Source organism: Electrona antarctica (assembly GCF_951216825.1).
Source record: "Electrona antarctica genome assembly, chromosome: 12".
Taxonomy (NCBI): domain Eukaryota; kingdom Metazoa; phylum Chordata; class Actinopteri; order Myctophiformes; family Myctophidae; genus Electrona; species Electrona antarctica.
Genome location: NC_136793.1, coordinates 5,813,979 through 5,836,928, shown reverse-complemented (window position 1 = coordinate 5,836,928; position 22,950 = coordinate 5,813,979). Strand labels below are relative to the sequence as shown.

Sequence of the window (22,950 nt, the reverse complement as noted above, 5' to 3'; positions counted from 1 at the left end):
CTCAGGGGGTCTCAGGGGGTCTCAGGTGGTCTCAGGGGGTCTCAGGGGGTCTCAGGTGGTCTCAGGGGGTCTCAGGTGGTCTCAGGTGGTCTCAGGGGGTCTCAGGTGGTCTCAGGGGGTCTCAGGTGGTCTCAGGGGGTCTCAGGTGGTCAGTGGAAAGTACATGAATCATTCAACACATCTTGGTTCTGTCCTGGTCACGGGACACGTTTCTGAAGACATGACAACTAGGGCTGTGAATCTTTGGGTGTCTCACGATTCCATTCCAATTCTTGGGGTCACGATTCCATTCCATTCCAATTCTTGGGGTCACGATTCGATTCAAAATCGATTTCTTCGATTCAACTATCAAGATAAGGGAGATAAGGGAACCAAAGGGTCCATTTGGTTCCCCTTGTAACTCTCAAAGTTAAATTAACATTGATTTTACGATATAAATTGGGGTCCCAGAGAGAGAGAAATGCCATTAAATGGGGGGTCCGTAGAATAATGAATGTCAAACTGGGGGGTCCTTGAAATGAAACGGGTTGAGAATCACTGCTAGAGCCGTAAAGATCTTCTCTTATGGGGGTCCCTGGCATATACAGTATTTTCAAATGGGGGGGGGGGGGGGGGGTCCTTGACATGAAAACGTTTGGGAACCAATGAATGATCTAGGTACATGAGGAACCAATGAATGATCTAGGTACATGAGGAACCAATGAATGATCTAGGTACATGAGGAACCAATGAATGATCTAGGTCAGGGGTTCTCAACCCGTGGGTCGCGACCCCTCGGGGGGTCGCCAAATTATTTTAGGGGGTCCCCAAATTATTAAAAAAAAAAAAAAAAAAAGATTATTTTTTAAATTTTATTTTCACGATTTTTCAAAAATAGCAGACCTACAAGCTCATAGCGCGCCACCGAGTGGCGCGCTACGAGCTTGTAGATCTGCTATTTTTAAATAGCTAAATTATAACAATGCTTAAAACACCAAAAGGGGTTCCCGCCCAAAATGGTTTAAGGTTATTGTAGCAGTCAATTTATATTGGGGGTCGGGAGGGGGCGGGGCGGGGGTCCCGAGACGTTGCCAAAGCATTTTCGGGGGTCCCCGGCCAAAAACGTTGAGAACCCCTGATCTAGGTAGTACATCATGCTTACCGAGGACAAACAGAACCAATGAATGATCTAGGTAGTACATCATGCTTACCGAGGACAAACAGAACCAATGAATGATCTAGGTAGTACATCATGCTTACCGAGGACAAACAGAACCAATGAATGATCTAGGTAGTACATCATGCTTACCGAGGACAAACAGAACCAATGAATGATCTAGGTACATCATGCTTACCGAGGACAAACCCACAGCTGTTCTCGTGCTCCGGGTTGAGCGCCGGATGTTCCGCCTTGCATTTCAGCGCCATCCCGTCGAACAGATCGGTTCTGTTGAGCACCAGCGCCACGGTGTCGTTGTGCTCCGAGACGTAGAGATGGCCGTCCAGGCCATGGCCAGGCTCCCGGTGGTTCTCCCCCCAGCGCAGCGTGGGCGCCGGGTAAGCCCCCAACCAGCTGCAGATGAAGTGGACGTGAGCCGGGTCCTCTCCCAGCTTCCACAGGCACTCGGGGTGCCTTTCTGGGGTATCTGAGGGGTATAGGATATTTGTTTTGAGTGATTTGAGTGATTTCACGATGGATAAAAGCAGTGGTGGTTTGACCTGAGATCAGATTCTAAAAATGTCTTTTTCCTGACAGTTTTATGAAAAAGCTATGTTTCTATGTCAGTGGTTCTTCGATTTTTCAAAAATAGCAGAACTACAAGCTCGTAACGCGCCACTCGGTGGCGCGCTATGAGCTTGTAGATCTGCTATTTTTCAATAGCTAAAGCATAACATAATGCTAACACCAAAAGGGGTTCCCGCCCAAAATGGGTTAGTTATCAAACATTTTCATTCATTTCAAAGAATGTTGTAGATCAGCTATTTTCGAACAGCCGTAGAATAACCCATTCAGAACAGGAACCCCTTTTGGTGTTTTAAAACATTTTGTTATACTATAGCTATTGAATAATAGCAGATCTACAAGCTCATATCGCGGCACTCGGTGCCGCACTATGAGCTTTTAGATCTGCTAGTCTGCTAGGGGGGGGGGGTCCCTGGAACAACATATTTTCAGATGGGGGTCGGCGGCCAAATACAGATAATTCTGGGGCTCCTTGACATGAAATAGTTTGAGAACCACTGATACAGAAACATACAGAAAACTGTCATGATTTAGAAGACATTTTGTAGAATCGGTCTAATCCTCAGGTCTAAATGGGGACCCCCTGGAACGCCCTCAAGGACCCGTGGGGACCCCCTGGAACCCACTTTGAGAACCACTGGCGTGAAGCATATTGTTGCTGTCTGGGCGAAACGTGATATGTCCAAAACCTGTTAACTTTCCAGGAAATGGATGGAACAAAGAACCTGTGTTCCTTCCAACTGGTTTCAATGAAGTTATCATTGAGTCAAAAGCTCGTGTTAATACTTTTCATTGGTTAAATATTTATAAAAGCCACAGACAGACTACTTTCAATCTGGCATTCCAAGCGTGGGTACATATTGTTATTGGGCAAAGGTTTTGGAAATGTTTCTACTCACAACCCGACAGAACTAATTGTAAGCTTGTAGATCGGGGTTTTTTGGCTACTTTTGTGTGACAAGTATAAACTAACTACTAGTACGAAAGGTGGCCTTACACTAGCCGATAATCGGGCATTTTTGACGCTCTGGGGGTGCCCGACCGCTCAAAGCGCGATCGGGATCGGCCCGATCAACATCAAGAATGTTTGATATTTGCTCTGCCCCGCTCCGATTATCCTATAGTGTGTGGTGCTATCAGATTTCAGATTGAAAAAAATCGACTAGTGTAAGGCCACCTTCCGGCATATATTTCTGAAGGAACAAACATGAAATAGATACAAGGGTTGTTTGGACACAAATGGACAGGAGGTCAATCTGTGACCTGCCTATTTGATGATGTCAATTGATGCAACACCAACATTCCCGCTCAGCCCCCTCTTTTCTCATAAACTTCTAAATCGAAGTATTATAGACCTGATGGCTACACAGAATCACATGCATGAGTTAAGCAACATCCTGTGTGTGTGTGTGTGTGGGGGGGGGGGGGGGGGGGGGCAGACAAAAGAAGAATAAAAAAAAGAATTTAGGAAGTCAATCCATCGTATCAGATTAAAGTGTCCACAGCCCTATCCTGGGGATGAAGATAACATTGATTCTCTTCACTAAGTTGCTCTCAGAACCGAGACCATACACAAACAAATACATTACACAATACATTACACAAACAAATACATTACACAATACATTACACAAACAAAACTGTATGCAATTGTTCTGGTTGTGTGTGTTAGTCATGAAAGCAAAGTTCAAAGTTCAAATTCTTTAAATCTCTATTGTTGTTTTTACCATAAATATTGGGATACGGTCCAAAATCCATTTCAATTTCCTTTTGAAATAGCTGAGTAAATTAAAAATAAGTTAAAGAAATATCTCGTCACTTGCTTTGTGATGATGGTCAACACATTGAACACCGTTTAAAATCCTTCATACTGTAACGGACGGTACTCAAACTGAAATTGTATTCATGGTTGCGATGTTATATTTATTAATCACTTGTTTTATATTTAGTTGTATTTAAAAAATGTAACTGTTTTTCTTATACAGTCTTGTAAAATGTATTCATATGATGTAGTGTATTTTATGTGTGGACCCCAGGAAGAGTAGCTTCTAATAAGTTAGTAGCTAATGGCCAATACCAAATTAAATGAAATTAAATGATTACTATATTTACCCAGGGTATCTGGGCTAAGCTCAAGAACTTGTTTCCAGCCAGGCCCTGCTCATAGAACATTTCATCGTAGTGGTTCAATGCCTTGTTCAAGGGCACTTCAGCGGTGGTAATTTTAACGTGTCGGACCGCTGATTCGAACTGGCGACCTTCCGGTATCGAGACCGCTCTGCAATCCGTTCGGCCACCGCTGCCACAATACCAGCTCAGTGGCCTTGTGGTTAGAGTGTCCGCCCTGAGACTGGGAGGTCGGGGGTTCAATCCCTGGCCGGGTCATACCAAAGACTCTAAAAATGGGACCCTGTGCATCCCTGCTTGACACTCAGCATCAAGGGTTGGATTGGGGGTAAGTCCCTGCGACATACTAGCGTCATGTCCAGGGGGTGTACTTGTACATCAAGCTGCCTCACGCTACAGAAACAGGAGATAGGCTCCTGCCCCTATGGGCCTCATGGCTACAGAAACAGGAGATAGGCTCCTGCCCCTATGGGCCTCATGGCTACAGAAACAGGAGATAGGCTCCTGCCCCTATGGGCCTCATGGCTACAGAAACAGGAGATAGGCTCCTGCCCTATGGGCCTCATGGCTACAGAAACAGGAGATAGGCTCCTGCCCTATGGGCCTCATGGCTACAGAAACAGGAGATAGGCTCCTGCCCCTATGGGCCTCATGGCTACAGAAACAGGAGATAGGCTCCTGCCCTATGGGCCTCATGGCTACAGAAACAGGAGATAGGCTCCTGCCCCTATGGGCCTCATGGCTACAGAAACAGGAGATAGGCTCCTGCCCTATGGGCCTCATGGCTACAGAAACAGGAGATAGGCTCCTGCCCCTATGGGCCTCATGGCTACAGAAACAGGAGATAGGCTCCTGCCCCTATGGGCCTCATGGCTACAGAAACAGGAGATAGGCTCCTGCCCCTATGGGCCTCATGGCTCGGCAAGGCTACTTACTACTACTAATGGGGATCCAAATAAACAAATAAAATACACCTACAGTAGACCAGCAGCTGGGTGCTCCAGGTGGCGTTCTTCTGCGAGAGGCTGTTCCGGGCGGTGCAGCTGTACTCTCCCTGGTCCTCTGGCTGGACGTCTTCTATCCTGAAGTCCAGCGAGGAGGAGAGGGATCCCCCCGGGGAGAGGGATCCCCCCGGGGGATCCCCCCGGGGCGACTCCCTGGCCGCGGCCAGGGAGTCGTTGCTGGACGAGCCTCCCCTGAAGCTCCACGTCAGGCTCGTAGAGGGACGCGCGGCGGCCGAGCAGCTGAAGGACACGGTCGCGCCTCGCTGGACGAAGAGCGTGCCGTTGGCCAAGGCCGTGGCGGGACCAATCGATGCCGATATGTTCGATGGACCGCCTGGAAAGAAATTAAATAATGCAATGACTTATTACTGTATGGATTTGACACGCAGGTCTTCACCTACACAGGTCTTCACCTACACAGGTCTTCACCTACACAGGTCTTCACCTACACAGGTCTTCACCTACACATGTCTTCACCTACACAGGTCTTCACCTACACAGGTCTTCACCTACACAGGTCTTCACATACACAGGTCTTCACATACACAGGTCTTCACATACACAGGTCTTCACCTACACAGGTCTTCACCTACACAGGTCTTCACCTACACAGGTCTTCACATACACAGGTCTTCACCTACACAGGTCTTCACCTACACAGGTCTTCACCTACACAGGTCTTCACATACACAGGTCTTCACCTACACAGGTCTTCACCTACACAGGTCTTCACATACACAGGTCTTCACATACACAGGTCTTCACCTACACAGGTCTTCACCTACACAGGTCTTCACCTACACAGGTCTTCACCTACACAGGTCTTCATCTACACAGGTGGTGGAAAAACTACTCACATTCTTTTACTTAACCCATTTAAACCTGAGGCCGATTCTAAAATTAACAGTTTTCTGAAAAACCTATGTTTCTGTGTCAAGGACCCCCAGAATGATCTGTATTTGCCTGCGGACCCCCATCTGATAATATGTTGTTCCATAGATTTGATTTAAAAACGTTCGCTCTGAAAGAATATATATTAAAGGATTTGCACCACATTTTCACGATTTTTCAAAAATAGCAGATCTAGCACTACGGTGCCTACTCCGTTACAAGCAAAAGTCCGGAATTCAAGACGTACTTGAGTAAAAGTACAAAAGTATCTGCAACAAAATGTACTTAAGGTAAAAGCACTCATTGTGCAGAATGTCCCATTCCTCCACACGTTCAAAATGAATAAAAATTACTTTGAAAATAGCTGATCTACAAGCTCACAATGTGTTGCATCGCGACACATTGTGAGCTTGCAGATCTGCCATTTTCAAATAGCCATAATTGTTTTGGATTTTTCATTATAGTTAGTGTTGACATATTTTTTTCTAATTCAGTTTTAGTTCGTTTTAAGAGCGGGTTTGCTAGTTTTTATTTTTGTGACAACACTTAGTTTGAGTTTCGTTTTTTTTAAGTTTTAGTGTTAGTTTTTTCTGCCCTTTTCAATCGTGCACCTGACGAATAAGTCGTGTGCAGGATTGTGGACCACTTCTCAACCTATCTTCATATAATATGTCCTCACAAATAATCATGATAAAATAGACATTTTTCTCTACTCAGTCTGTCTCTCATAGGAGGGCTGTGGGCAGTTCAGAAACCAGTGACATCATCGATGGGGAATCCAAGCTAATAGAAACTGCAGGCTTTTTCTATTCCTGAAAAGTTCCTGAAAAATGTGAAAATGTAAATCCCTGCAGCTCCAGCTCATCTCATACCTGTAGCTACAGTCATACAGTATACTGGTGACGCCCGCTGAACTTACCACACCGGGGATCAATGAAGGCCTATCTATCTCGCTATGCATGAGCCACACGCGAGCTATGTTAATCCCGAAGAACCAGTTTCTGTAGAAACTCGCAGTGGTGCCCGGCATTTACATGTCAGGTTGGTACACCACAAAAAAAGACACCCATCATATCACCCTGTAAGCTTGTGGTGGACAGCGTTAACCCATTTTGGGCGGGAACCCCTTTTGGTGTTAGCATTATGTTATGCTTTAGCTATTGAAAAATAGCAGATCTACAAGCTCGTAGCTCGCCACTCGATGTGCTATCCCGATTGATCCCAGGAGCACCTTTTTACTATTTTTACATTTTTTTATACCTGCACACCTCCTGAGCACCTGGTTGCCTCCTTGCTTATGCTTTAGCTATTGAAAAATAGCAGATCTACAAGCTCATAGCGCGCCACCGAGCTTGTAATCTGCTATTTTTGAATAATCAAAGAACCACTGACATAGAAACATAGCTTTTTCAGAAAACTGTCAGGATGTAGAAGACATTTTTAGAATCTGATCTCAGGTCAAAATGGGTTAAAAAACATCCTGTGGCCAATAACAGAGTCTATAAATACTCACTGACTACTCGAAGTTGGACTGGTGTTAGCGCGGCGGTGGCGGTGCCGTTGAGCGATGCGTTGCAGAGGTACGTGCCCTCATCAGCAACATGAATAGCGTGGATGAATAGCGTGCCGTTGGCCATTATTATGACGTGGACGTGGTGGTGTTGGTGCTGTTGTCCGGGTGGTGAGGAGGACTCGGAGGAGGCAGCGGTCGCAGCAGAGCCATCTCTGTCCGTGATTTCTCGTCCGTCTTTGGTCCATCGCGTCGTGGTGTAGACCGGCGGCGATCCATCGCCATCAGAACACTGAAGCAGAAGGGCTTCTCCCAGGCTTCCATAGACTGTTTTGGTGGAGCTTTGACCTGAGACTGTAGAGCACAATATCACGTTGTTTTAAATAATTATTCAGCACGTACAGTAGTCGGTTATAAAATAATAACAATTAATTATAATGTATAAACAGACTCTACTGCAGTGGGGTCCGGCCGGGGACCCCCAGGGGGTCCTTGAGGGAGTTCCAGGGGGTCCCCAGCTAAATGATAGTTAGGAACCAAATGGACCCTTATGGGTCTGTAACTGAGAGTGTTTAACCAACACTTTCAGAGTTAAACTAACTAGTGATTTTACAATATAAATTGGGGACCATCCCAGATATTGAAATGCCATTAAATGGGGGGTCCGTAGACTAATTCAGGTCAAACTGGGGGGTCCTTGAAATTAAACAGGTTGAGAATCACTGCTATAGAGCCGTAAAATAAATCTTCTCTTATGGGGGTCCCTGGCATATCTCTTCAAATGGGGGGTCCGCGGGCTAATTAGTGTCAATTTGGGGTCCTTGACGTGAGAATGTTTGCGAACCACACTTGCTTTACTGAAAATCTGCAGTGCTATACAGAGTAAAAACATTGACAAACATTGCATACATGAAATACTATTAAGAGACAATTAGGTACAGAACCCCCAGTCACACTCCCAACTAACAGCAACTTAAATAAATGAATACAATTTAAAAACGCATAATAGTTTGCAGTGAAATTGTGGGCCCTATTTATTGTAAACAAGTGTAATGCTTTATGGTGTCGTTTATGGTGTTTGTATTGAGTTGTACTTGAAATGTACTGGAATTCTGCAAACTGTTAATAAATAAATCAATCAATCAATCAATCAAACTGTGAGTGGACGACACCATAAAGCATTAGACTTGTTTACAATAGCCACCATTTTCAATTCATCATAATGAAAACGCAAGGCTATAGTTATAGGATAGTTATAGGTTAGAATCACTGCAGATATAAGCAAAATGTTTAGCTAAAAAGGGACAGACGGTTTATAGAATATAGTCCAATTTTGAAGTGAGAAAAGGGGGATTTTTTTTGTTTTGTTTACATTGTCAAAAATAACTCTGTAACAACTCTGTAATTGATTGATTGATTGATTGAAGTATTTAACTATGTATTAACAGTTTGCAGAATTACAGTACATTTCAAGCACTCAACTCAATACAAATACTGTTAACTGTGAGTGGACGACACCAATATAAAGCACTACACTTGTTTACAAGAGGGTCCACCATTGTTTGTTCAATTCATCATGACATTTAGAGACACATAGCCTACAAATATACACTAATAGATTAGTTATTTTCTGACAGACCGACTGTCTGTTTGGCTATAATAATATACGCGCACTGTCTGCACTCACCTGCCGCCCGCAGCAGCTGTAGAACCGCAGCGATCATGACAACCTTCATGATCAAATATAATATGACCAACACAGACTGTCAGACTCACAACAACAACAACATGAACAAAAAGGCTGTGTTTCCCCAAACCAGTCCGACTAGTCTGACCGTAATAATAACAGTTGATCCACAGATGAACTCCACACACTTTGATATAGTTAGCCCATTGTAATAATACACTTTTTAAAGTTACAAGAAAACTATAGGTTATTATTATATCCTGACGAATTCGACCGATAGCTGCTGGTTAACTTAATAGTCATCTTCTCTCCCATTGCGCGTAGTACCAGATTTCTCTCTCACACACACACACACACACACACACACACACATTACACACACACCTGCATTGTTTACGAAAGCAGCACGTACGTAGTTCATCCGGAAACTCTGGAGATGATAAACCACACCCTGAAAGTCCACCTTGTTAAAGGTACAGTAGCCAAGGTACAGTGACACACACACACACACACACACACACACACACACACACACACACACACACACACACGCACACACGCACGCACGCACGCACACACACACACACACACACACACACACACACACAATACACACGAGTATAGTACACTCCCTCAATGTGACGTCACCTTAGGACATGGACCGCCCATTTAGTGCAGTGGGGTCCCAAAAAGTCTTACCCCCCTTGTAAATAATAACAACAATTAATTATAATTTATAAACAGACTCTACTGCAGTGGGGTCCGGGGACCCCCAGGGGTCCTTGAGGAAGTGCCCAGGGGGTCCCCAGCTAAATGATAGTTTGGAACCAAATGGACCCTGATCACAAATGGGTTTCCATTTGGTTCCATTTGTACATTCTCTAAGTAAAAACTAACAGTGATTTTACAATATAGCCTAAATTGGGGGTCCCAGGGATAGAAATGCTATTAAATGGGGGTCCGTAGACTAATGCATGTCAAACTAGGGGGTCCTTGAAATTAAACGGGTTGAGAATCACTGCTAGAGCCGTAAACATGTTCTCTTATGGGGGTCCCTGGACCCTGGCATATCTTTTCAAATGTGGGTCCGCGGGCTGATTAGTGTCAATTTGGGGGTCCTTGAAAATGAAAAAGTTTGGGAACCACTGCGTTAGAGCTATATATGTATACATTTGGTTAGGTTAAATGTTACACTATGTGCAAACATTGTTAATCCCTCATAATGTTTTGTTCATGTCAAGATCAATACAATTACATTTACTATAGTGATATTCATACACCTTATTTGGCGGGGGGGGGCCTTGAAAGCCACAGGAATATAGTAGGGAGGCTTAATCATGGGGGTTATCATTTATCAATGCATCATCATCATTTTTCACTTCATTCGTTTATTTAGTTGGGACAATGTATATTAATGAACATCACATTAAAAATGCAGTGTAAATATACCAGCTTTAGCAAAACATGCTAATTTCCATCTGCAGTCCCCAGACATCGAACATCAAACAATACAAACAGGACTGACATACAGGACATAGCATACAAATACCTAGTACATTTCAAACGTATTAAGACTAGTAAGAATAGAAAACTAGAAAAAGTGCCCTTCTGGGCACAGGTCTCCACCAGGAGGAAGCCAATCGTAGGCAATGAAGGTGCATTATGACAAATCAAACACACGCGTCTTGATCACATGACTATGGAGAGCATGTATTGGATAAAATCTGAAGGAGTAATATTAGAAAATGTGTTTTACATATGTCGGCCTCCTGGTGGCGCTATAAAGAGCAGATGTGAAAAATTCCAGGCAAAGGTTTTTCCTTGGTCTCTAGGGAGTTGGCATACAAAGTTATCCACAGATCCGTGCAGTTAGAGGTAAAAACACGCGAGTTATAGCGCCACCATGAGGCTGAGTTGAAAATGTTCACGTGGCATTTCTTCCTCGGCCTAGTGGGAATGTGCGTGCACAATTTCACGGAAATCACACGATGTGTCCATGATTTGCAGCATTTTGTTTGAAACTGAGCACTCCTGCAAACTTTGGAAGCCAATCTTAGCCAATCAGGATGGAGTCTGAGAAATCTGAAAGACCCGTTTCGTTGAATGGCTCTAGAGAGACTGTGTACCAATTTGCGTGATGTTTGGACAAAATATGTAGGTGTACTGTCCAAAAACTTGTTTTGCACAAAGCGGCCTCCTGGTGGCGCTATAACAAGCCGTTCTGGTAATTCTGGGGCAGAGGTTCATCGTTGGCATCCAGGGAGTGTGTGTGCAAAATTTGACATCAACCGGGTTAACGGTGCCGGAGATTAGCTGTTCACAGACGGACGGACGGACACACACGGACACACGGACACACACACGGACGGACGGACGGAGTGCAAAACATACTCTCTCCCCATGCCTTCGGCCTGGTGGAGACAATAAGAAAATATTAAACTATCATCATCATCAATCATCATCATCATGCCTGGTTCATGCAGCTAACAGTAGGTGGCGGTAATGTGCTATACAGTTGTAAAGTCCTCAAACCTTTTACTTTGAAGGACGGTATAAGGACCCCATAGCTCTGGTCCATTTGGTTCCATTTGTACCCCCATGGGCTCTCAGACATCATTATACAGACCTGTAAAGTTCCATTTGGAGACCCTCAGTCCAGGGCACCCTTAGCTCTGAACCATAGCTCTAATGACCAGAGTAGCCCTGGTCCAGTGCTTACAGCGAGTCTAGACTCGCTGTAAGCACTGGACCAGGGCTATGGACCAGAGATAAGGGACCCCCTGGGCTGCACCGGCTGGACCTTAGAATATATACTCTAAGCCTTTAGAGTATATATTCTAAGGTCCAGCCGGTTTGGCTGTTCTTAAGGTGGGGTCCAGACTCCAGGGTCCAGCCCTTAGAGTCTGGGGTCCAGGGTCCAGCCCTTAGAGTCTGGGGTCCAGCCCTTAGAGTCTGGGGTCCAGGGTCCAGCCCTTAGAGTCTGGGGTCCAGCCCTTAGAGTCTGGGGTCCAGCCCTTAGAGTCTGGGGTCCAGGGTCCAGCCCTTAGAGTCTAAGCCAGGGCTGGACCCTGGACCCTGGACCCCACTTTAAGAACAGCCAAATAAAGCAGCACCAAGCAGACTGCGCCCCCCAGTGGCAAACCTCGGTAGTACTCTCTCTCTCTCTGCAAGCAAACAGAAACAGTCAGCCAACTGAGCCAAGCACACAGCAGCAGCAGCAGCAGCACGTAGTTAGTATTGTACAGTAACAACAGTGTGTGGACATTACAACATGCCTGTGGATGTGAGCCAGTGGAGCGGGCCTCTGGAGCTGACCGAGGTGGAGGAGAAGCCTGCGGCGGCTCTCACCGTCAAGTATGACTCGCTGGAGATCGACGACCTGGGCAAAGTTCTCACGCCGACTCAGGTTAGTGGAGCTGATGTTAGCACGGCAAGCTAACTGGGCTAACAACGTTACAATGAATGGATGGAATGGAAGCCAGCGGGCCTTCTGTGCTTGCAATGCTCCATTTCGTAGAAACATGTAGAACAGGTTGTGTACTGTGTTTTAATTCTTCGTTCTCTAGTCTAACAGATCATGGGGTGTGATATTGGACGGCTGCAAAATATGTTTCTTTTCCCTTTTTACCTCTATGATGAATTCCTGTTCTGTTCTTTGACTATATATAAGTGTCTATTTGTACGTCTCTAAATGTTTTGATGAATTGAACAAGGTGGACCCTCTTGTAAACAAGTGTAAGGCTTAATTGGGTCGTCCACTCACAGTTAACAGCTTAGAAGGTTAACAGTCTTTGTATTCAGTTTTGTACTGAGGTAACGCTATCCTACACTCGCGAACCGACAGTAATGTGATCCGACGCCCGAATTTCGTTGCGCAGTTGAGTAGTACGTGCTTGAAATGTACTGTAATTCTGCAAACTGTTAATACATATTTCAATCAATCAATGCATTTTATGTTATAATTTTATAAACCAGTGATTTTCAACCAGTGGACCGTCCGTCCAGGGATCACCAGTGGTCCTTGAGGGGGTTCCAGGTGGTCCCCAGCAAAATGATGGGGAGTTGTTATTAACCAAATGGACCCTTAACAGCCAGGTCCATTCATATTTTACACTCTCAGGAGTTAAATTATTGTTAAACATCTATATTACTTACATTTACAAGTCTACACAATTAGAGAATGTAAAATAATTGTTATTTTTGATCAATGTTTCCCTGTTGTCTCTCCTAATGGTACCAACATCAATACAGCATGGAATTGTTTGTTCCCTTTGGAACTTATTCAAATGGAACAAAATATTATAAAGTGTTCGGTCTGAGGGCTAAATGTCATCAAATGGTTACAATTTACAATTTAGGCATTTAGCAGACGCTGAGCGATTTACATTAAGCAAGAACAAAAAAGCATGGGGATACATCACATAAAAAAGCATTTATCATGAAACATGCGTAAGCTAAGAACGTAACAGTAGAATATCTATATAACGAAACTATACATATACTATACTATGCTATACATATGTACTATATGACGTGCTATGACTACATACAATGCAATTATTGTGCTGTCTACATGACATGCTATAAGTCTGTTTCAAATGCTATCTAAGTCTACAGAAATGCTATCTAAGGGGGTAATGGTGGTCCGGACCCGTGACTCAAATGCCGAATAAATAATGAACCAACGACACAACAATAACCATGTCATAATTATTATGTCTCTGACTGTTGCACGGAGGTACTCCTCAGCGCCACCTACTGTATGTTTGAACTATTGCCTGCTCCCAGTCGTGAGTCCTGACAGACAATGAGACTACTGTTTTGTTGTCCTCTTTCCAAATTTCCAGCCAAATGCAGGTCAATTAATCTTTGGCCACTTTTGTCTTTGACAGGACCTACAAGCTCGTAGCGTGCCACCGAGTGGCGCGCTACGAGCTTGTAGGTCTGCTATTTTTGAAAAATCGAAGAACGACTGACATAGAAACATAGCTTTTTCAGAAAACTGTCAGGATGTAGAAGACATTTTTAGAATCTGATCGGGTCAAAGTGGGTTAAATAACAGTCAGTTGTTGCTTTTGATATGATGTGCAGGTGCAGAACCGGCCCACGACGGTCGAGTGGGAAGGGTGTGACCCCAGTAAGCTGTACACTCTGGCCTTGACTGACCCCGATGCCCCCAGCAGGAAAGACCCCAAATTCAGGTGAATTGTGACGTCATGCAGCCAAAAATAATCAAGGTGGCTACTTAAAGCATAAGGAAATTTAGAAAATATTGCCTTATAATAGGATGCCAATGGTGGCCATACTGTACAGGTCATTTTCAACACTTTCCCCTCAGACAATTCCAGGCAACTTTTCTTCTGTTATTCAGGATATATTGAAGATGCAAAATCAGCTGAGTTTATTGAGTGGTGTAAACCACTCCTACAACTGGCTTTGTTAGTCTGTCTGTCTGTGCAAAAAAAATGAGCATGGATGCTACGGTCACCCAGTTCACCCGGGTGTGATTTAATTACGTCAGACATTACGTCAGACCACAGCTGATCAGGTTATATAAGACCTTACACCACTCAGTTCACATGGGTGTGATTTTTTTCTTTTTGCAATTAGATTGAGGTTGACCCTGTATTTTCCATAGATTTCCTGTACTATAAGTACTGGGAGCTGATGGTAGGTGTTGCGCTCCACCTCAGCAATCCCTCTCCCAGGGGTCTGCTCTAGCGCATTGTGAAACGGGGATAGACTCCCGCACCATACCGACAAAAAGCCTCTCTGACTTAGGGCTGATTCATACTCCTATTTTAAGATATATTTTTTGTGGCTTTCGCCTTTATTTTCTTTTTTATAGAGGGATAGGTATACAGTAGGCTGACAGGAAATGGGGAGATAGAGATGGGGGGGTGACACGCAGTAAAGGCCGTCGGGATCGGGAGTCGAACCCGCGGCACACTGCCAGACTGGATTACCAGCCAAGGTGGCCAGACGGCTACGCCAGCCGCCCGGGCCTCATACTCCTATTTTACCGCTGTAGTGCCGAAATGATTTCGGCTCATCAGAAATTTTCAATAGCACCGAAGAGCCGACTTTAGGACGGTACCCGCCCCCCGAACCTCAAATGACGTCACATTGTAGGCTCTACAGAGACTTTTATTCGGCTCTAAAATAAGAGTATGAATCGCGCCTTACTTACATAATAATGCTCACTATTCATAAAATCCAATCACGTCAAACATGCGATTTATTATTAAATGACAACAATGGCCAGTGAGCTGTTGCATGGTGTTTGCCGCAAGCAACTTGGAGGCTATCCAACCTCAAAATAGAAATCCATACGCTTCTTTCCAACTAAGTGTTGGCAACGCCAGGCTAGGTGCTACGCCGGGTGTTGAATTCTCTTTTAAACAATGGCTTGACAGTGGCTATCAGGTGTATGCAGGGCAACACTAATGGAGTACTATGGATACCACAATTGGTACAGGAAGGTTGCAAAGATGCTCATTGGGACATTAATTTGAGGAGCATATTTGCCTATGATGAAAATGTCTTGTACTGCATCTGAGATAAACAATAGTGCTTTTTTTCTCCATTTTAAAGGGAGTGGCATCACTTTCTGGTGGTCAACATGAAGGGGAACGACGTGTCCAGTGGCTGTGTCATGTCCGACTACGTTGGCTCGGGTCCCCCCAAAGGCACTGGTAAGAAAACCGCATTAGGTAGACGACGTGGTACATACCGGTGAAACCTGGTTTATACTTGGTTGCGCTACACTGGTGTTAGCAGTCGCGGAATTCACATTTCGTATGATTTCAGCAGACTTGAATTACGGTAAGGATTTACCAGGCTATGCTGGTGTCGTCTTGTGGCGAGAATTACCGATCTGCAAGCTGGCAACGCGTCGCATTGCAGCGCCATGGAAGCTTATAGATTGTCTATTAACCCATTTAGGCCTGACGTCGAAAATAAAGAAAAAACGTTCGCTCTGAAATAATATATATTCAAAGATTTGTGCCGCATTTTCGCGATTTAAAAGAAAATAGCAGACCTACAAGCTTGTAGCGCGCCACTCGGCGCGCTATGAGCTTGTAGATCTGCTATTTTTCAATAGCTAAAGCATAACATAATGCTAACACCAAAAGGGGTTAAGCATCGAAGATGGTTGTGGGACAGCACAATAATCAATTAATCAAACTGCCGATGACCGATCCAGAACTGTAGCCTCCATTGGGCCACTCGGGCACAAGCCCAATCATTTGAGATCTTGCCCAGTCTAGCTTTTGAAATGCTGGAGGCGAAAAAACCAGATAGTCTACATTGTGGCAGTCACCGGTCCTCGCGTCACCAGACTTTCTAGTGACATTTGGCAGCCCCTCACCCTGTGCATGCACATTTCTGTTGTAGCCAACGTGTCCAAAATCACACCAACCACAGCAAGCCGCCTTTGTTTTAAATGGTCCCCTATCATGAAGTCGGCAAAACCAGTATCGTCCGTCCGTCCGGCTGTCCCGTGCTTGCGATGTTAATTTGCCCAGTCAACATTTGAATCCACTCTAGGCGCCTGGACATATCGGCATAACATGCCCTGTGAATCCAAAATGTATCTGAAGTGAGGTATATGCAGGTTCAGGTTCAGGTTCATTTATTTGTTTGTCCCCGAGGGGTGATTTGGTTTACAGCAAGGCATAACACAGGCAGGTAACATGAAACACAAAAACACAGTAAAAAGGCACATAGTACACATAGAACAATAAAACAGGATGGCAGTTCAAGGTATCAGTGTAACATTATCATTCATAACATTTTCAGAACAGTATAAATAATTAATAATTCATACAGGCGAGTCAGGTGACAAGTTACCTCCTCCTATCGGCATTTAGAGCCTGGATAGCTACAGGCACGAAGGAGAACTTATACCTGTTGCTTTTGGCCTCTGGAACCTTTAGGCGAAGGCCAGAGGGAAGCAGCTTGAACTCTGAGGGGATGGGACTTGTCCGTACAAATGGACTTGGCTTTCTTAAGCACCTGATTTTTAAATACTTGATCTAGACTACTGAAGTTAACTCCGGCAATCTTTGAGGCCGTTCTCACAATCCTACCAAGGTGGTTTTTGTCCTTTATGTTTAGGTTTCCATACCAACAAATGATGGAGAAGGAGATAACTGACTCAATAAAAGCACTGTAGTAAAGTTTCATTAGGGATTTGTCAACCTGAAATTTGGCGAGCTGCCTCAAGCAAAAGAGGCGTTGTTGGCCTTTCTTGCACAATATTTCACAGTTCACATCGAATTTTAGTTTGCTGTCAAATGTAGTACCCAGGTATTTGTAAGTGGTCACCAGGTCGACTTGCTCACCATGGACGACCTGGTGACCACACAAATACCTGGGTACTACATTTGACAGCAAGCTATGCATATCAAATATGTGCATATAAATATACTCCTAAACGTTGTCAAACATGGTATTTTTCATCATTATTTATATGTATACTTATTAGTTTGTATTACAGCCATTTGGATGATTGTCCAGAATTCTGAGGTTCATACTGTAAATGTTTTGTTGCTGCTATAGAGGGTATGCGTGACATCATCGTACCTGGAAGTTATGCGGGAACGCCCACTGAGTGGCAAAAAACTACTTTCTGGCCTTGACAGCCCATTCATCCACACAGAAAAGTCCTGTCTGATTGCATTAAACAATGTTAAACTCACCAACATTGCAGCTGTACGAAAAGCTTGAATTATCCTCCTCCTATCTGCAAAGTCTTTGTTTCATAAAAATCACACCCGTGTGAACTGAGTGGTGTAAGGTCTTATATAGCCTGATCAGCTGTGGTCTGACGTAATGTCTGACGTAATGAAATCCAGCCGATCCCCCAGCATCACACCCGGGTGAACTGGGTGACCGTAGTAACCATGCTCATTTTTTGGTACGAACAGACAGACAGACAGACACGTAAACTAACAAAGCCAGTCGTAGGAGTGGTTTACACCACTCAAAAATCCATAGAAACGTTATGAGCTACTTTCTGTCAAGAAATGCCCTGCATTTGATTATTTTTTTGTCAGAGTTTGGAAGTGCTTGTTTTCAATTACACAACATTTTGCTGCCGCCTGCATTATGTGACATTTAGAAACAGGTGGTACGCAGGACGGTTGAGTGATTTTAATGGTATTTCTATCTCTGGTACCCCAATTTATATTGTAAAACCACTGTTAATTTAACTCTGAGAGCGTACAAATGGAACCGTTCCATGTGTACATTCTCTGAGTTACAGACCCATAAGGGTCCATTTGGTTCCTAACTATGTCTAATTGAGCTAGGTACCCCCTGGAACTCCCTCAAGTACCCCTAGGGGTCCCCGGACCCCACTTTGGGAAGCACTGCTCTATAAGACCTGGCTAACAAAGCCTGTTCTCTGCTGCCCTCCTCAGGCCTGCACCGGTACGTGTGGCTGGTGTATGAACAGTCAGGCAGCCTGTCCTGCACGGAGGCCGTCCTGACCAACCGCTCCGGAGACAACCGTGGAAAGTTCCAGGTCCAGGCCTTCAGGAAGAAGTACGGGCTGGGAGCCCCCGTGGCCGGGACCTGCTACCAGGCCGAGTGGGACGACTATGTTCCCAAACTCTACGAGCAACTTGCTGGGAAATAAACAAACAAAAGAAGTATATGAAAAGACTTTTGGCTTATGGAGCACACTCTTCTGCACTAGGAATTACCAGGCACGTGTTTTGGGGTAATTTGGAAATTCCCATACGTGCTTTAGCAACAAACCAACCCCAACAATATTAAAGCCTTTTATGTTTGAGCTTTGCTAAAGAAATTTTCAGAGCATTGCTCTGCCATTCTAACTGAATAACAAAGAATTGCTGTAAATTTCCTGAGCATTTATAATAAATGTGTTTAGCGCTGGGCATGGTGGTTGACTGGTTGTTATTTAATTAAGGGGGAATGGTACTGACCCAAACTGGGGGGTTGGCACAGGGGGAATGGTACTGACCCAAACTGGGGGGTTGGCACAGGGGGAATGGTACTGACCCAAACTGGGGGGTTGGCACAGGGGGAATGGTACTGACCCAAACTGGGGGGTTGGCACAGGGGGAATGGTACTGACCCAAACTGGGGGGTTGGCACAGGGGGAATGGTACTGACCCAAACTGGGGGGTTGGAATGGTACCGACCCAAACTGGGGGGTTGGCACAGTATGTTGTATTATACAAAAATAATAATTACAACAACAAAAAAACATGTGATGTCCTTGTCCAATGAACATAACATCACTTAACATCAGGTATAAAAGAGGGTGACATTTTAGAGTAGAAATAAATTCTAAAGTAAAAATAAGTGTACAAATATCAAATATAGATAATGCAATAAAGATGGAGCAGCAGATGATAAAATATTCATAAAATGAAAGTGTAGAATAATGCTTAATTTATGCTTAAGTGGTATGATGGTAGGGGGTTGTGTGTGTGCTGAAAATAGCCGATCTACAAGCTCAACGTGTTGCATGGCCATGCACGACACCGGGCCGCGTTGTGACTGTGAGCTTCTTGATCTTCTATTTTCAGTATGCAACGCAGTCGTACACCACAAGTATAAGTGCTGCTTTCGACTGGCATGGTGAGAGGGGTCCATCGGTGCCTGTTAACCCATTTTGGGCGGGAACCCCCTTTGTTGTTTCAAGCATTATGTTATACTTTTAGCTATTAAAAAATAGCAGATCTACAAGTTAGCAACACGCTTTGATCTGGCTGCAAAGAGGGTGCCTATGGGCTATAGTTCCACACATTCCTCCTATGGCTGGAACTATCCCATTGAGATAGAATGAGCACTTCCGCACTCTCTTACTAGATGAGTCTGGGAGAAGCGAAGCACACTCCTGTGGTTGACTCACCCACAGTGCTAGAGGGCAGATAACAAACAGGGTTAAGTGACAGTTAACCCAGACGGAAACCCTATTTGGTGTTGTAAACATTGTTATACTTTAGCTAAAAATAGCAGATCTACAAGCTTGTAGCGCGGCACTGAGTGCCGCGGTATGAGCTTGTAGGCCTGCTATTTTTTTTAAATCGTGAAAATGTGGCGCAAATCTTTGAATATATATATATATTCTTTCAGAGCGTTTTTAATTAAAATCTTTGCAGTCCCTGGAACAGATGGGTCTGTCGCCAAATACAGATCATTCTGGGGGGGGTCCTTGACATGAAAAAGGTTGAGCAACACTGACATAGAAACATGAGGAATTTCAGAAAACTGTTTTAACTGATTTAGAAGACATTTGTAGAATCGTTCCCAGGTCAAAATGGGTTAAGCAGCCTGATGGCCTGCCTGTGGAAATGGTCCGTTTGTCTGTTCGTTTGGCATTTGATACTCTGCGGTATTGCCTTCCTGATGGTGCCATGTTTACTTGTGGTTCTCAGCCTGCCATACTAACCCATTCTGACCTGAGATCAGATTCTAGAAATGTCTTCTACATCCTGACAGTTTTCTGAAAAGGCTATGTTTCTATGTCAGTCGTTCGATTTTTCAAAAATAGCAGACCTACAAGCTCGTAACGCGCCACTCGGTGGCGTGCTATGAGCTTGTAGATCTGCTATTTTTCAATAGCTAAAGCATAACATAATGCTAACACCAAAAGGGGTTCCCGCCCAGAATGGGCTAAAGGTGGCAGGCAGCAGACCCCTGTTGTGCCCAGTGTTGATTTTGTCGACTAAAATACTATGACGAAAAATGTTCGTCGACTACCTTTTTCCCACTGACGGAAACTAAATAAACTAATTTCGTCAACAAATTAAAAACTAGACTAAAATGTTAGGGGACTAGTGGACAACAGATCCAATGTAAGTAAAAGACACAAGTCATTTTACACTTAGTTGGATGCTATTTTCATGTGTAAAATCAGCCATTAATTAATTATTAATTAAGCCATAATGTTGCTCTGGAGAGGGAAGTCTGGAGCACTCTGGTGGAGCTGTTGCCCCCGCGACCCGACTACGGATAAGCGGTCTACAGTCGACTAAATCAACTGTAGATTTAATCGACTAACATCTTATGATGTTTAGTCGACTAAACCTAGACTAACATAAAAACATTCCAGGTGACTAAAACTAAATGAAAAATATTCAAGAGAGTCACCTGTGAGTGACATACTTACATAATGCACCGGAATATGTCATAAATGTAAGGTGCTACAAAGTAACAATGTAACTCAGGGGTGCTGTGGGTGAAAAAGGTATTTACACATAGGGGAGCCCTGAGCCAAAATGGTTTGAGAACCTCCACTGACATGATATGATCTGGCATTACTACTGTTGTCTGTACTATGGCTGCAACTATTAGCAATCAGATTACATTTTTGATTAGGCTAATCAAATAATCAAGTAGCATACTTTGTAAATACCGTATAGTCTAAATCTTTATGCATCAATGAATGAATCAAAGCAAAACACCTCTAATTGATTTACCTTTTTTAATCATTTTAAATTGATGACCAGGTTGTATATTTTGTATTTTAAAAAGGCGATACCATGGCTGAAATCCTTAAATCCAACACTAGGTGGCAGGATTGCATTTAATATGCTCTGTTGGTACAGTTGAGTTCGTGAATGCCACATAGTTATAAAACAGGTACCTGACATACACTCATGTTCTAGAACTATTTGCCATAAACTAAAAAAAACAAAACGTTTCATAAAAATTCCAAACAGTGAAAATGACTCCTTGCATTATTATTATTATTATTAGTATTATTATTATTAGTATTATTATTATTATTATTATTATTATATATTTTTTCTCCATACCCTTATATATTCAACCAAAATATAATAACTTTATTATCAATACCAAAATACCGTACATAATTGTCGTAAAAGAACGTGTTTGCGCCTGTCAAAAATAGCTGTAAAAAAAAACCACTTTCCTCGTACGACGGTCTCGCGCGCCGTAAAACAAGCCGACCTACAAGCTCTCAAGCCTTCGCCTTCGCTGCTAGTTGTGAGCTTGTAGATCGGCTGTTTTCGGCACGCGAAGGAAAGAACGAACGAACGGCGGCTGGCTGCTCATCCAGGAAGTCCTCGAATGACAGCAGCCAAGCAAGAAAGCACGCACACACACGCGCACACACACACACACACACACACTTCACAAAGTCGGCACCGAACGTGTTCACTTCTTCGCCAAGTTGGGACTTTTTTAAATGAACAACGCGAAGCTTGACGCCACATTTCAGCGACACAACAGGTAAAAGAAGTACATTCTCTTTGGTGATATATAACTGGCATTATAGTTTTTGCTTTGCTTGTTTGCATATTTAACCGTTATTTATTAGTACACTTGTGTGTCAGACAGACAGACAGTGCGTGTGCGTGCCACTGACAGGAGTGACTTCCTCCTCTCTCTCTTCATGGCTTCGATACTACTAGGTGTGTGTGTGTGTGTGTGTGTGTGTGTGTGTGTGTGTGTGTGTGTGTGTGTGTGTGCGCGCGCGTGTGCGTGTCGTTTCGAGGCGAATACAAAAGTGTCATCATGAATTAATAAATGTCACTTTCACGCCGAAATGCATAGTTTTTTTTTTTGGGTTGTTCCAAGTTTTAAAATATCGTCCACCTGGTGTTCTTATATTATTGTTCGGTGGGTTGGCGTCAGACCTACTATATACGGGAAACAGAACAACGTTCTCTCTCTAAAATAAAAAGATGTGGTGGTGACTGATGATATAAATAATATGTTACTAAAAGAACTCCCGTCGTGCGACGACGTAGGCTACGACGCGACGACGGTGTCGCTCGCCGACAACAACTGACGGACGGTCTAGTGTCTGCGAACTAATATAATATAGCTTGTATTTTCAGTTATTCTTCGAGCGACACCGTCGCGCGACAGAGTAGGGCGCTACAAACGAAGCAAGCAGTAGTAGAGAGAAGCGAGCGACACCGTCGCGCGACAGAGTAGGCTACAAACGAAGCAAGCAGTAGTAGTAGGAAGAAGAATCGCGCGGCGGCGGGCCAGC

The 22,950-nt window shown here is 44.0% G+C and overlaps 2 protein-coding genes across 2 annotated transcripts in view; one reads left to right on the top strand and one right to left on the bottom strand.

The window, feature by feature from the left end:
* vsig10 (V-set and immunoglobulin domain containing 10) overlaps nucleotides 1-9,244 on the bottom strand; it is a 30,575-nt gene extending 21,331 nt beyond the window's left edge. Inside the window, exons 1-4 of the mRNA XM_079515569.1 lie at nucleotides 8,943-9,244; nucleotides 7,259-7,609; nucleotides 4,829-5,188; nucleotides 1,335-1,625 (exon numbers count right to left, since the gene is read on the bottom strand). Of these exons, the coding sequence (XP_079371695.1) occupies nucleotides 1,335-1,625; nucleotides 4,829-5,188; nucleotides 7,259-7,609; nucleotides 8,943-8,991 (1,051 nt within the window). The 5' untranslated portion in view covers nucleotides 8,992-9,244. The remainder of the gene's footprint in view (nucleotides 1-1,334; nucleotides 1,626-4,828; nucleotides 5,189-7,258; nucleotides 7,610-8,942) is intronic.
* Nucleotides 9,245-12,089: 2,845 nt separating this feature from the next.
* pebp1 (phosphatidylethanolamine binding protein 1) lies at nucleotides 12,090-18,850 on the top strand. The gene is made up of 4 exons (XM_079516281.1): nucleotides 12,090-12,348; nucleotides 14,034-14,143; nucleotides 15,537-15,637; nucleotides 18,371-18,850. Exons 1-4 carry the CDS (start codon nucleotides 12,214-12,216, stop codon nucleotides 18,586-18,588), a joined length of 564 nt encoding a protein of 187 aa, XP_079372407.1. The 5' UTR covers nucleotides 12,090-12,213; the 3' UTR covers nucleotides 18,589-18,850.
* Nucleotides 18,851-22,950: the final 4,100 nt, after the last annotated feature.